The 15,000-nt window shown below is 46.1% G+C and overlaps 1 protein-coding gene across 1 annotated transcript in view; it reads right to left on the reverse strand.

The window, feature by feature from the left end:
• ak5l (adenylate kinase 5, like) overlaps positions 1–15,000 on the reverse strand; it is a gene marked incomplete at both ends in the record, with an annotated part of 16,988 nt that overhangs the window by 1,530 nt on the left and 458 nt on the right. The window contains 5 exons of the mRNA XM_080859305.1: positions 2,010–2,201; positions 4,876–4,989; positions 6,333–6,505; positions 7,267–7,449; positions 8,127–8,316. Coding sequence (XP_080715431.1) covers positions 2,010–2,201; positions 4,876–4,989; positions 6,333–6,505; positions 7,267–7,449; positions 8,127–8,316 — 852 coding nt within the window. The remainder of the gene's footprint in view (positions 1–2,009; positions 2,202–4,875; positions 4,990–6,332; positions 6,506–7,266; positions 7,450–8,126; positions 8,317–15,000) is intronic.

Consider the following 15,000-nt stretch of genomic DNA (forward strand, 5'->3'; position numbering starts at 1 on the left):
ACGAACCAGGAAAGAAAATGCCTCTTCGCTCAATTGGATACCTAGAGCCAATCAGAGCAACGTAGTATGACCATCTGATACATTCAACTTTTACCGGATCCCATAGGAAGGACGGCAAAAACATAATTTCGATCGACAAATGCCTTCATCGCGTTTCTCTTTTCCTCTTTCAAAATGAATGCGCTGTCAATATCTGTGAGATATGCATGCTCACGTTATACTTATTAGCAGCGAGGCTAGCTAGCTACTATGTGTTTCAATGGATTTTTGGTCTAAGCGTTAGCAATAACCTAACAATAATGGGCTAGAGAGCTTCAGTTAAGACCTACAATCCTCTGCAACATTCGTGTTGCACATACACAACTAACCGAGTCAATGTAGACATATAAAAGTCGTGTAGATAGCTTAATTCACATAAAATATGAGACGCCGAGACGCCGCCATCTTGGTACAATTTCGAATCTACCGTTAAATCAACAAAAGCCATCTGTCCATCATCGTATAAAGCCTGCCCTGACAATTTGATTGGCTAGATCCGTTTCGGATCTGTAATAATTTCTCCCCAATGGAGCAGTGTCAGACCGAACTTCCAGACCAAAAATGTTGTGGGCGGGATTCGGTCTGGTAAAGGTGTAATTTCTGCATGATTCCAATCATTTCAAGCATTTTATAATCAACGTCACTGATTTTGCACATTTCCGGCAGAAGCATGTTTGTCTATGGGCAGGGGAAGCAGTGCCTCACCTAGGATTGCGCAATCGTTCCAAACTGGGTTTTGCGCATGCGTGAGACTACGTGAGACAACGTTCCTCGCGCACCTGCCCAAACCATAAATGCGTCCCAGGACGGGAGTGCACTTCCCAATACAGGAAACAAATCAAATGGCGGCAAGAACTCATCCCAGCTCGTTTGGTGAACAAGCAATGTAGGTGCACAGTCTTACATCATAATAGTATGCAGTGTTGTTTGAAAGTATGTGAACCCCTTGAGCAGTTAAAGTAGTTTTTTGGCTACTCACACAATTCCCTCTAAACAAGTACATGCAATTGATAAACATAAACCTGACATTTCATATATGGAAAACTGGCTATGATAAAAAAGAAAAATCATAGTAAAACAACGTAATACTCCAAACTGCTCAAGGGGTTCACATATTTTCAAACAGCACTGTATGTGTAATGACAACGGAATGACAGTGATTTGACGGGGTGATATTTAAACAATACAACGGAGATTTTAAACATCGGTAACTTGTGTGTGTAGTGCAATGTTTGGGCGGGGTGACAGAGATAGGTGTACCCCAGCAAAGATGAAGCAGTTCATTTCGATATGTGGGGATGTACATTTGAGCACGGTAGATGTCTCCGTTGACGATTAAAAGTTTATTAAATCGTGGCATCACAGACACATTTTATTAATTGGATCCTGGAAGCCCAGCCTTCATGCTGCATTAATGTAGCCATAGACCTGATCTACCTGAGATTCAGACTCAATGTGAAGTGTGTCACACCCTGACAATGAGGCCTCTCTCCTGGTAGTGCTTGCCAATGTGGAGTGTGTCACACCCTGACAATGAGGCCTCTCTCCTGGTAGTGCTTGCCAATGTGGAGTGTGTCTCACCCTGAAAATTAGTCCTCTCTCCTGGTAGAGCTTGGAAATGAGTGAGATGTGTTTCTTACCCTGACAATCAGTCCTCTCTCCTGGTTGTGCTTGGAGATGTGGAGTGTGTCTCACCCTGACAATGAGCCCTCTCTCCTGGTAATACTTGGAGATGTGGAGTGTGTCTCACCCTGACAATGAGCCCTCTCTCTTGGTAATACTTGGAGATGTGGAGTGTGTCTCACCCTGACAATAAGCCCTCTCTCCTGGTAATACTTGGAGATGTGGAGTGTGTCTCACCCTGACAATGAGTCCTCTCTCCTGGTAGTGCTTGGAGATATGGAGTGTGTCTCACCCTGACAATGAGGCCTCTCTCCTGGTAGTGCTTGGAGATGTGGAGTGTGTCTCACCCTGACAATGAGTCCTCTCTCTTGGTAGTATTTGGCGATGAATGAGATGTTGTGCTTGAAGGTCTCCAGGCGCTTCTCAATGGCGTGGGTGTTGTCGTCAGGGCGACCCTGCTGGGCGGCTCTCTTCTCCAGACGCTGCCGAAGCTGCTGATTGGAGCAGGCCAGCAGGATCACAAGGTCTGGGGAACCAATCTGAACAGACACAGAGTCAGGGGAAGCTGCTGATTGGAGCAGGCCAGCAGGATCACAAGGTCTGGGGAACCAATCTGAACAGACACAGAGTCAGGGGAAGCTGCTGATTGGAGCAGGCCAGCAGGATCACAAGGTCTGGGGAACCAATCTGAACAGACACAGAGTCAGGGGAAGCTGCTGATTGGAGCAGGCCAGCAGGATCACAAGGTCTTGGGAACCAATCTGAACAGACACAGAGCCAGGCACTGACACTGGCTTGCCAAAGAAGAATAAAGCTATAAAGTTTGGAATTTGGCCAGGACAGCATCATTATCAATGAATGAAACAATACGTCTACAATCTGATAGCTACTGTTGCCTTCAGTCCTGGCTCTTTTGGGAAGATGGACATTTTCCTGACAGAGCCTTGTTCCCAGATGACTTCTCGGCGTTTTGTCATTCTACTGTATGGGTGAATGGCAAGTGTTTGTTAGCTAAATGGACTAGCTGTAGAAAAAAACTGAATCCGTTGCTATAGTTACAAAAGCACTTTGTGCAACTTCCTCACGTTGTATTAGTTTGGAACAGCAGTCAGGTGTGACGTCACATTTAGGCGCTCTGCTCATCTGGGCACTGTGGTATGGAATCAGATCAATGCCATAAATATTTTGTAATCTGTAATATAGATTTTGTATCTGTGAAACCATCTACACTTTCAAAACCTATCTACAGATACGGATTTCAAATACGAAATGTATCTACACTTTCAAAAACTATCTTCACTTCCAAAATGTATTTACAGATACAGATTTCAAATACGAAATGTATCTACACTTTCAAAAACTATCTACACTTTCAAAAACTATCTTCACTTTCAAAATCTATCTGCAGATACGGATTTCAGTTACACATTACGGATAGGGATACGGATTTCTGTTACGAATTACTAAATCTTTTTGGCACTGTTTTTACAGCCTTTTCTAAAGAGCCAATCAGCGCTTTTGGCAGATTTTCTAAAGCGCCAATCAACACATTGTATCCTGTACTGACTAGCCAATCAGCGCTAGCTTGCAACTGCTGGCCCGCTCATTATTCAATAGTTATAACCTAAATCTGCCACCGCTCTGCCTAGGGAGAGATCTGGGGTCTCCCTCGCACGGTTTGAATACAATTCGGTGTACGAACGCCGTGGGGGAAGTTAAACAAGCATGCCTTATGTCTGGCCCAAAGGGCTGATGAACACCTGTACTATTTAGTTAATCTTAGGCTCTGGCGATTCAGAGATCGCTTGGCTGCAGAACGCATTGTAACTAAGAAATTGGTCTCATATATCTCTTCCACTGAGACGCTAGAAAACTCGCTTCCACAAAAAATACACAATAAAATGTTTTCAAGGACTTCAGAAAATGGTTACAAATAGCCTACCCCAAAGTGCCATGAAAAGAAACTAAATCAGGCTGGTCATTATCCAGCTGTTGAGGATGCATATGCACTTAACGGTAAACCCCCACCATCACTTTGCATGTGTCTGGAGAACATGACAATAGCAGTCTGTCTGCTAAATGTTCTCATCGTGATAATGGGTCATATGAATACTGTTCATGGTTAACTTAATTAAATGTGACTAGGAGATCGGTCACGAAAATGCTAACGTTAGCTTTCGTTAGCTACCAAAGCAGATCCTAATATCTTCCATACAACGACAAGGATCTTTGAAACAGGTGGAACGAAGTGTGGAGTGAAAACCACTGACTATGATTGTGCGTTTTACAATGACTTTATTAACAACTCCAAATATAGGACTTCTTACTTGTGCCATTTCTCGGTCTCTGATCCATGACTGCTGCATACACCGTTTCACTCAACTTTCCCAGTTACCAGCAAGCTAGCGCCGCTGATTGGCTAGTCAGTACAGGATACAATGTGTTGATTGGCGCTTTAGAAAATCTGCCAAAAGCGCTGATTGGCTCTTTAGAAAGAAAGTAAAGACAGTGCCAAAAAGATTTTGTAATTTGTAACAGAAATCCGTAACTCGTACTTGAAATCCGTATCCGTTTCCGTATCCGTAATGCGTAACTGAAATCCGTAACTGAAATCCATATCTGCAGATAGATTTTGAAAGTGTAGATAGTTTTTGAAAGTGTAGATACATTTCGTATTTGAAATCCATATCTGCAGATAGATTTTGAAAGTGAAGATAGTTTCTGAAAGTGTAGATAGGTTTTGAAAGTGTAGATGGTTTCACAGATACAAAATCTATATTACAGATACAAAATCTATATTACAGATTACAAAATATTTATGGCATTGATCTGATTCCATACTGTGGTGCAGTTGATTGTTTTGAAAGTGATACGCACCTGTTCCTCAAAGGTGAAGGCCTGAGCGATCTCTCGTGGGAAGCAGTGATACGCACCTGTTCCTCAAAGGTGAAGGCCTGAGCGATCTCTCGTGGGAAGCAGTGATACGCACCTGTTCCTCAAAGGTGAAGGCCTGAGCGATCTCTCGTGGGAAGCAGTGATACGCACCTGTTCCTCAAAGGTGAAGGCCTGAGCGATCTCTCGTGGGAAGCAGTGATACGCACCTGTTCCTCAAAGGTGAAGGCCTGAGCGATCTCTCGTGGGAAGCAGTGATACGCACCTGTTCCTCAAAGGTGAAGGCCTGAGCGATCTCTCGTGGGAAGCAGTGATACGCACCTGTTCCTCAAAGGTGAAGGCCTGAGCGATCTCTCGTGGGAAGCCATCGACGATGAAGCCCTTGGCATCCTGGTTCTTTATGAACTGATGCTTCAGCTCCTCAATGGTCGTCTCCTAGAACATCCAACGACAGGACAAGACATGTGTCATAAGACACATGACATAAGACACATGACATAAGACACATGGCATAAGACACATGACATAAGACACATGAGACACATGACATAAGACACATGACACATGACACATGTCATAAGACACATGGCATAAGGAACATGACATAAGACACATGGCATAAGACACACAACATGAAACAAATGACATAAGGCACATGACGAAAGACTCATGACATAAGACACATGACATAATACACATGACATAAGACACATGACACAAGACACATGACATAAGACACATGACATAAGCACATGACATAAGGCACATGACACATGACATAAGGAATATGACATGAGGCACATTTGATAGGGAACATGAGATACATGACATAATACACATGACATAAGACACATGACATAATTCACATGACATAAGACACATGACATAATACACATGACATAAGACACATGAGACAAGACACATGACATAAGACACACAAGACACACAACATAAGACACATGACATAAATAAACACACAGCAGTCAACCAGCATCGCCCAGACTCTAACATACCAACAGTAAATGCTACCCATATAATTAGGTTTCAAGACGTTTAAGACGTTTTAACAGCTAATTTTGTAGTCCAAACCTCTCACATACTGCTCTGTTCTAATGTTCTAATGCCCTCACCTGAAGTCCCAGCTCTGTTCTAATGCCCTCACCTGTAGTCCCAGCTCTATTCTAATGCCCTCACCTGTAGTCCCAGCTCTGTTCTAATGTTCTAATGCCCTCACCTGTAGTCCCAGCTCTGTTCTAATGCCCTCACCTGTAGTCCCAGCTCTGTTCTAATGTTCTAATGCCCTCACCTGTAGTCCCAGCTCTGTTCGAATGTTCTAATGCCCTCACCTGTAGTCCCAGCTCTATTCTAATGCCCTCACCTGTAGTCCCAGCTCTGTTCTAATGCCCTCACCTGTAGTCCCAGCTCTGTTCTATTGCCCTCACCTGTAGTCCCAGTTCTGTTCTAATGCCCTCACCTGTAGTCCCAGCTCTGTTCTAATGTTCTAATGCCCTCACCTGTAGTCCCAGCTCTGTTCTAATGCCCTCACCTGTAGTCCCAACTCTATTCTAATGCCCTCACCTGTAGTCCCAGCTCTGTTCTAATGTTCTAATGCCCTCACCTGTAGTCCCAGCTCCGTTCTAATGCCCTCACCTGTAGTCCCAGCTCTGTTCTAATGCCCTCACCTGTAGTCCCAGCTCTGTTCTTATGCCCTCACCTGTAGTCCCAGCTCTGTTCTAATGCCCTCACCTGTAGTCCCAGCTCTGTTCTAATGCCCTCACCTGGGGTGCCAGTTCTCCGTTGGCGATGATCTGAGCGATGAGTTCCCACTTCCTGTCGGTAGTGGCGTGGTGGAGCAGCTGGGTCCTGAGGATCTCTCCCACCGACACACACTCGAGGCCGTAACGAGCCGCCATCTTCAGCGTCTGAGTGCCCTTCCCACTGCCTGGACCCCCTAGAGGAGCGAAAACACACACACACACACACACGCACGCATTCACACACACACATGCACACACACACGCACGCACGCACGCACGCATGCACACACACACACACACACACACACACACATACACACACACACGCGCACACACGCACGCATTCACACACATACATGCACGCACGCACGCACGCATGCACACACACACACACACACATACACACACACGCACGCACACGCACACATGCACGCACGCACGCATGCACACACACGCACACACACACACACACACACGCACGCGCGCACGCACGCACGCACGCACGCATGCACACACACCAGACACACAAGCACACACACACACAAACACACACATGCACACACACACACACAACCACAAGGTTGCTCACATAGGGCACTGCAGCACCCCTCCCCCAGTTAAATAACTGTGTCAAGATCTACAGGTACTATGCATCAACTGGTCGTGATATAAATGACACAATATCATTTACAATAAAAAAACTGAATCTCAGATGAAGAAGTGGTCATATGCTTGGCATCCTTGGCATCCTTGGTCATTTTGTGTTGAATAGTAAAATATTTTTTTTAATAATTTTTTATGATATTAGTTAAATGCCCTCTGAATAGGTGTCGATTGCTGTACAGAATGGTATGTGAGGGCAACTTCTACCCCCGGAAGAAGAACGCTGTGAATCCCGGAAGAAGGTCCTCGTTACCTGTCTGTGGCAGTCTTCATCTTCTGCCTCGTTACTCACCGATGACGAAGATGATGTGCGGACGCGGCTTCTTGGGGTCGAACACGTCGTACTCCTGGATCAGGCCGGACGACTCCGTCATGTCCGAGTCACTCTCGATGGAGTACTGGGCCTGGATGGGCGGCAGTCGCTCGTACCGGCGATATGGTCCTGGAGCTGGACCACTGGACCCTGACTCCGATCCTGATCCCAACCCTGACCCCGGGGCTGGACCTTGACCTGGACCACTGGCTCCCTCTGTATTCACAACAGAATAAACAGAACAGAACCAGATAAAACAGATTTTAAAAAAACGCAGACGAAGATTGAACGTAGGACTGCACTACAGAAGAACAGATTGCTCTGGCCCTGATATGGCCCTGATGTGGCCCTGATGTGGCCCTGATGTGGCCCTGATGTGGTCCTGATGTGGTCCTGATGTGGCTCTGATGAGGCTCTGTTGTGGCCCTGATGTGGCCCTGATACGGCCCTGATGTGGCCCTGGTGTGGCCCTGACGTGGCCCTGATGTGGCCCTGATGTATGAAAACCTTCACTTTATCCGACATATGTAATGGTCTACCGGTGATGTGTACTGCTGTGTGACGTGTGTGTCGTGTGTGTGTGTGTGATGTGTGTGACGTGATGTCTTATAGTCTGTGAATTCTTCTCAATCCATCCCCGGATCCCAGGAGTGCTCAGAGATTCAAGCATGTGTGTGTGTGTGTGTGTGTGTGTGTGTGTGTGTGTGTGTGTGTGTGTGTGTGTGTGTTCGTGTGTGTGGTGTGTGTGTGTGTGTGTGTGTGTGTGTGTGTGTGTGTGTGTGTGTGTGTGTGTGTGTGTGTGTGTGTGTGTGTGTGTGTGTGTGTGTGTTCAATCTCACCCAGTTTCCCAGCAGCCCTCTTGGCTTGTGAGGTGGCAGCGATGGGAGGAAGTGGGCGGCGGTCAGGCGTGATGAAGGTGTCCCAGGCCACGCCCCCGACCCCGCCCAACTCTCTCGTCTTCTGCAGGCAGGTCTCCAGGAAGTGCAGCGGGTCGTCCGGACGATGGAACATCAGACCCGTCAACATGCTCTGCAGAGACACACACACACACACACACACACACACACACACACACACACACGTCAGACCCGTCAACATGCTCTGGAGAGACACACACACACACACACACACACACACACACACACACACACACACACACACGTCAGACCCGTCAACATGCTCTGGAGACACACACACACACACACACACACATACACACACACACACACACACACACACACACACACACACACACACACACACACACACGTCAGACCTGTCAACATGCTCTGGAGAGAGAGAGACACACACACACACACACACACACACACACACACACACACACACACACGCACACACACACACACACACACACATCAGTCCCGTCAACATGCTCTGGAGAGACACACACACACACACACACACACACACACACACACACACACACATTAGACCCGTCAACATGCTCTGGAGAGAGAGAGACACACACACACACACACACACACACACACACACACACACACACACACACACATCAGACCCGTCCACATGCTCTGGAGAGAGAAACAATTCAATTCAATTCAATTGTATTTATATAGTGCCATAACAATATAATTGCCTGAGGATGAGGATGAGGATGAGGTTAAGGTTGAGACTGAGGATGAGGCTGAGGCTGAGGCAGAGGCAGAGGCAGAGGCAGAGGCTGAGGATGAGGATGAGGATGAGGTTAAGGTTGAGACTGAGGATGAGGCTGAGGCTGAGGCAGAGGCAGAGGCAGAGACTGAGGCTGAGGCTGAGGCTGAGGCTGAGGCAGAGGCAGAGGCAGAGGCAGAGGCAGAGGCAGAGGCAGAGGCTGAGGCAGAGGCTGATGCAGAGGCAGAGGCTGTAGCTGTAGCAGAGGCAGAGGCTGAGGCAGAGGCAGAGGCAGAGGCTGAGGCTGAGGCAGAGGCAGAGGCAGAGGCAGAGGCTGTAGCTGTAGCAGAGGCTGAGGCAGAGGCAGAGACTGCAGCTCCAGAGAAAGAGAAATAATAATTGCAAATGACTGCTCTTTGTCTCTGAATGAGCTCGTGCACAAGAGCTTCTCCAAGCCATTCAGAAACGCCTGCTGTTGTTGCTGCTGGGTCCTTCATCAGCCATCAGCTCATCTGGGGGGGGGGTCCTTATGCAGCTGAGGGGCGCTACAGTGAATTAACACGTCAGTCTGCGAAGGGAAACTGCTGCCTGCCACCGCAGAACAAACAATCAATCTCGCCTCAATTTGATCCTAGTAGTCCACAGCTTGAGAGGGCACTTCACACACGTCACACACGTCACACAGCAGTACGCTGATGATGGGTACACATCTAAACTGACTCTAGTAATCCCTCCCAATGAGTACCCAAAGCACATTGCAGTATTGTACACACAGTACTGTAAATAAAAACATTTCACTGGGTATTGAACTCGTGACCATGGTGTTGTTAGCACTCTGCTATACTGGTTGAGGTACCAGAATAGTAGTTCATCTTAACTAGCGGGGCTACAGGAACTCTTCCCATCCACACCGTCATGCTCAAAGGGCATTAGTGCTACGGGCTTCCTTCACCAACCGGGAACATGGCTGACATGTAATGAGTAATGAGCCATCTTCCCTCATATCCAGTGATCCAGGGGGCTGTTCTTGAGGCGGGGTGACAGGGTTATCTAGTGATCCAGGGGGCTGTTCTTGAGGCGGGGTGACAGGGTTATCTAGTGATCCAGGGGGCTGTTCTTGAGGGCGGGGTGAAAGGGTTATCCCGATAACAGCGCTGAGCATTCTCAAATCCTCTTAACTCTGTCTCAGAATTGAGGGATCCTTGTTTAACACAGAACAGATGAACCAGAAGGCCTGCTTTTGTGAAGGACAGCCCCTGTGTGGTCAAGTGAACACATCAACAACACGCCCTCTGTCCCAAGTGTGAGTTTGAGTGTGAGTGTGAGTGAGTGTTTGTGCGTGTGTGTGTGTGTGTGTTTGCCCTCTGTCCCAAGAGTACTGACTGACAGTGTGTGTGTGTGTGTGTGTGTGTGAGTGTGTGTGTGTGTGTGTGTTTGCCCTCTGTCCCAAGAGTACTGACTGACAGTGTGTGTGAGTGTGTGCGTGTGTGTGTGTGTGTGTGCCCTCTGTCCCAAGAGTACTGACTGACAGTGTGAGTGTGTGTGTGTGTGTGTGTGTGTGTGTGTGAGTGTGTGTGTGTGTGTGTGTGTGTGTGTGTGTGTGTGAGTGTGTGTGTGTGTGTGTGTATGTGTGTGTGTGTGTGTGTGTGTGTGTGTGTGTGTGTGTGTGTGTGTGTGTGTGTGTGTGTGAGTGTGAGTGCCCTCTGTCGCTAACTCTACAATTCCAGACCTCCCTACTGTAATCAAAGACAGAAAGCGGGAGGAGTTTGGTTTGACTTTCTAAAGCATCAGTCTTCGGCACGTAATGATGTCGTGAGCACGCCGCTGTTTATAATTATATTTATACTCGTTTAGAAGTTCTTAATGATGTTGTGAGGACGCCGCTGTTTATAGTACTTGTTTATAAGGTCTTAATGATGTCATGAGGACGACGCTGTTTATAATTATATTTATACTTGTTTAGACGTTCTCATCCAAAAATAGGTTTCACTCATCCGCTTGTTTATCCGACATTCCTCAGTTAATGGGAGGACAATTCCCACAATTCTAAAGAGATCTTCCTGAGAAGAACACGCCCTGCGCTCAGTTTATTGTTGCACATTGATCGTAAGTGATGTGAATCCTGACTACATGGGTGACAGTATCAGAGTGATGTATCGATCGTAATTGGATGTGACAGTATCAGAGCGATGTATTGATCACTACATGAGTGACAGTATCAGAGTGATGTATTGATCACTACATGATTGACAGTATCAGAGCGATGTATTGATCATTAAGCGCCTAGAGGCAATTGTATTGTTATGGCGCTATATAAATAAAATTGAATTGAAAATTGAATTGAATCATAACTGATGGTAAATGATTGTGAATCCTGACTACACGAGTGACAGTATGGGCCCTATCTTGCCGATCAGAAACGCAAGTAGGACGGCGCCAAGCGCAAGTAGCTGTGTGGGCGGCTCTATGGCGCAGTTGCTAATTTAACGGCGGAAAAAACACACTTGCGTCCAGCGCAATTGTCAAAAGGGTTGGTCCAAAGGAGGTTACTCAGCCATAGGTGTGGTTTGGGCGTAATATGCAATAAACCAATCCGAGCGTCATTTCACATTCCCTTTAAGAGCGAGAAGCGCATAGTCCATAGCGGCTTGTTATTTTGATGGCGGAATTACCTGGTGGAAGACCGGAGAAGTTCACAGCCGAGGAGACCGACGTGAGATTTACACCAATGTTTTGGCAAGCCATATATAATTACAAGGAAAATAAAGTATTTACCACTTGAGGAAATCATTGTGATATCCATATCCAAGATATTTTAAAAATAAGCATACATGTAGCCTACACATTGACTCAAATGATTCAGGTTAATTGAAGCTGCGTGACATTTGATTTATTGTATGGCTTTGTAAAAAGCCGGGAGATAGATATGGGGATGCGAGAAACCCTCCAAAAGTAAGCAAAGTGGTAAATAGTTTATTTTCCTTGTAATTATATATGGCTTGCCAAACAATTGGTGTAAATCTCTCGTGAAGACGACAAAAGTAAAGTGTAGCCTACAGGTCCTATACTGTGCGGGCAAGCACATGCGCCCTTAAAATAGCGTTCTGAATACGCGTTACAGACTTTAGACATTGCGCCTCACATTAGACCAGCTTTTTTTTGGTCAATGGCGCACGGCGCACGGCGTTGTTTTGAAACTGCAAAATACCACTTGCGCCAGAGAAACGCCTTCTCTGTTCCGCCCCCGCCCATGTCGACGCAAGTTCATTTCGAAGCGCGCCTCTGGAGGGAAAATCGCGCTGTGCGCCGGGTGCAAGATAGGAATGATACATGCGTCGGTGACAATGACAATTGCGCTGGGTGCAAGATAGGGCCCAATCAGAGTGATGTATTGATCACTACATGAGTGACAGTATCAGAGCGATGTATTGATCACTACATGATTGACAGTATCAGAGCAATGTATTGATCATTAAGCGCCTAGAGGCAATTGTATTGTTATGGCGCTATATAAATAAAATTGAATTGAAAATTGAATTGAATCATAGCTAAAGTGGCTAAAGTGGATCCATCATTTCTCTCACTAACTGGATTGTGGTTGTGTCTGTTGTGCTGTTGTGTTGTTGTGTCTTTATCTGTTGTCCTGTTGTGCTGTTGTGTCTGTTGTGCTGTTGTGCTGTTGTGTTGTTGCGTTTGTTGTCCTGTTGTCCTTTTGTGCTGTTATGTTGTTGTGTTGTTGAGCTGTTGTGTTGTTGTGCTATTGTGCTGTTGTGTCTGTGTCTGTTGTCCTGTTCTCCTGTTCTCCTGTCCATGTTGTGTCTGTGTATGTTGTCCTGTTGTGCCTGTTGTGCTGTTGTGATGTTGTGTCTGTTGTGTTGTTGAGTTGTTGTGTTGTTGTCCTGTTGTGTCGGTTGTGCTGTTGTGTTGTTGAGCTGTTGTGTCTGTTGTGCTGTTGTATCTGTTGTGTTGTTGTCCTGTTGTGTCTGTTGTGTTGTTGTCCTGTTGTGTCTGTTGTATTGTTGTGCTGTTGTGTCTGTTGTGTTGTTTTCCTGTTGTGATGTTGTGTTGTTGTCCTGTTGTGTCTGTTGTGTTGTTGTCCTGTTGTGTCTGTTGTATTGTTGTGCTGTTGTGTCTGTTGTGCTGTTGTGTCTGTTGTGTTGTTGTCCTGTTGTGTCTGTTGTGTTGTTGTCCTGTTGTGTCTGTTGTATTGTTGTGCTGTTGTGTCTGTTGTGTTGTTTTCCTGTTGTGATGTTGTGTTGTTGTCCTGTTGTCCTGTTGTGCTCTCTGGACCAGAGTCACCTTCTCTCTTTCTATCTTGTGTCTCTTCTTCCTCATGTTCTGAAGGCAACCTAAGGCCATCCTTCACACAGCAGTATGATTATTTACAGCCAGAGAGAGAGAGAGAGAGAGAGAGAGAGAGAGATAGAGAGAGAGACAGAGAGAGAGAGAGAGAGAGAGAGACAGAGAGAGAGAGAGAGAGAGAGAGAGCCTCTAGGAATATATATTAAACAAAATCATAAAAAAACAAAAGCTCAAGTGCAGTTCAGGGTGATTCATCTTCTCTGCTCTATCCCTCTATCCCTTTCTCTCTCTCTATCTCTCTATCCCTTTCTCTCTCTCTCTCTCTCTCTCTCTCTCTATCTCTCTGATGAATCACACGCAGCAAAAGGGAACTCTGTTGCCAAGGTGACAGCCAGGCCATTCCATGTGCTTCAGTTGAAACTTCACGTTTTTCAACATCATCAATAACATAAAAACACTTCACTCGCTCGATCAGTCTTATTGATGGAGAAGGAGAGGCAATACAACGGATACGCGCTTTCATTTCCACAGTCGACCACAAACATGGGGCAATGGTACAGGAGGTAGAGAAGTCGTTTAGTAAGGTTACTAGTTCGATTCCCTGTCGAAGTGTCCTTGAGCAAGAAACTGTAGGCTACCCCTAGTTGCTCCTGATGTGCAGTGTGCCATCAGTGTAAATTGTGTATACATCCTTGTAAGTCGCTTTGGATAAAAGCGTGTGCTGAAATATAAATGCAAACGACAACTTATACTGTGATGCTGACTTCCCACAGAGTCTTCCTCTCTGTCGTTAATTGCGTTGTTTCTGCAGAGGGTTAACCCTGGCAACCCTGCGAGGAGAAAGTTGCCACGGGCAAACTTGAGGCGCTCTGCCCTGCAATCACGGCTGGCTGGCTGCTTGAGGATCACCATAGTGACAACTTCAAGTATCTAATTTCCCATGCGATTATCTCGGCTGGAGAGACGGACACGTGCCTGTTGCATGTTAATCAAACACTCATCACCGTGGATAATCTCTGCTACCTTTGTGCTGTTTGCGTTCTAATGGTCTGCCAATAGTGAGAAATAGCAAAGCCGCTCCTGCCGTTACAGACAATTCTTCACAGAGTTTAGGCTGATTTCCTGATAATAAAAAAGGGCATAATTTGTGCTGTTTGCGTTCTAATGGTCTGCCAATAGTGAGAAATAGCAAAGCCGCTCCTGCCGTTACAGACAATTCTTCACAGAGTTTAGGCTGATTTCCTGATAATAAAAAAAGGGCATAATTTGCATTTTTATTTTAATGTATAGGGCTGCCTGCACCATCGGAAAGTGTTCTTGTCCCTCTCTCTTTCTCTTCATCTTTCTTGTCCCTCTCTCTTTCTCTCCATCTTTCTTATCCCTCTCTCTTTCTCTTCATCTTTCTTATCCCTCTCTCTTTCTCTTCATCATTCTTGTCCCTCTCTCTTTCTCTTCATCTTTCTTGTCCCTCTCTCTTTCTCTCCATCTTTCTTATCCCTCTCTCTTTCTCTTCATCTTTCTTATCCCTCTCTCTTTCTCTCCATCTTTCTTATCCCTCTCTCTTTCTTATCCCTCTCTCTTTCTCTCCATCTTTCTTGTCCCTCTCTCTTTCTCTCCATCTTTCTTATCCCTCTCTCTTTCTCTCCATCTTTCTTGTCCCTCTCTCTTTCTCTCCATCTTTCTTATCCCTCTCTCTTTCTCTCCATCTTTCTTGTCCCTCTCTCTTTCTCTCCATCTTTCTTGTCCCTCTCTCTTTCTCTTCATCTTTCTTGTCCCTCT

This window comes from Sprattus sprattus (assembly GCF_963457725.1).
Source record: "Sprattus sprattus genome assembly, chromosome: 20".
In the NCBI taxonomy this organism is placed as follows: domain Eukaryota; kingdom Metazoa; phylum Chordata; class Actinopteri; order Clupeiformes; family Clupeidae; genus Sprattus; species Sprattus sprattus.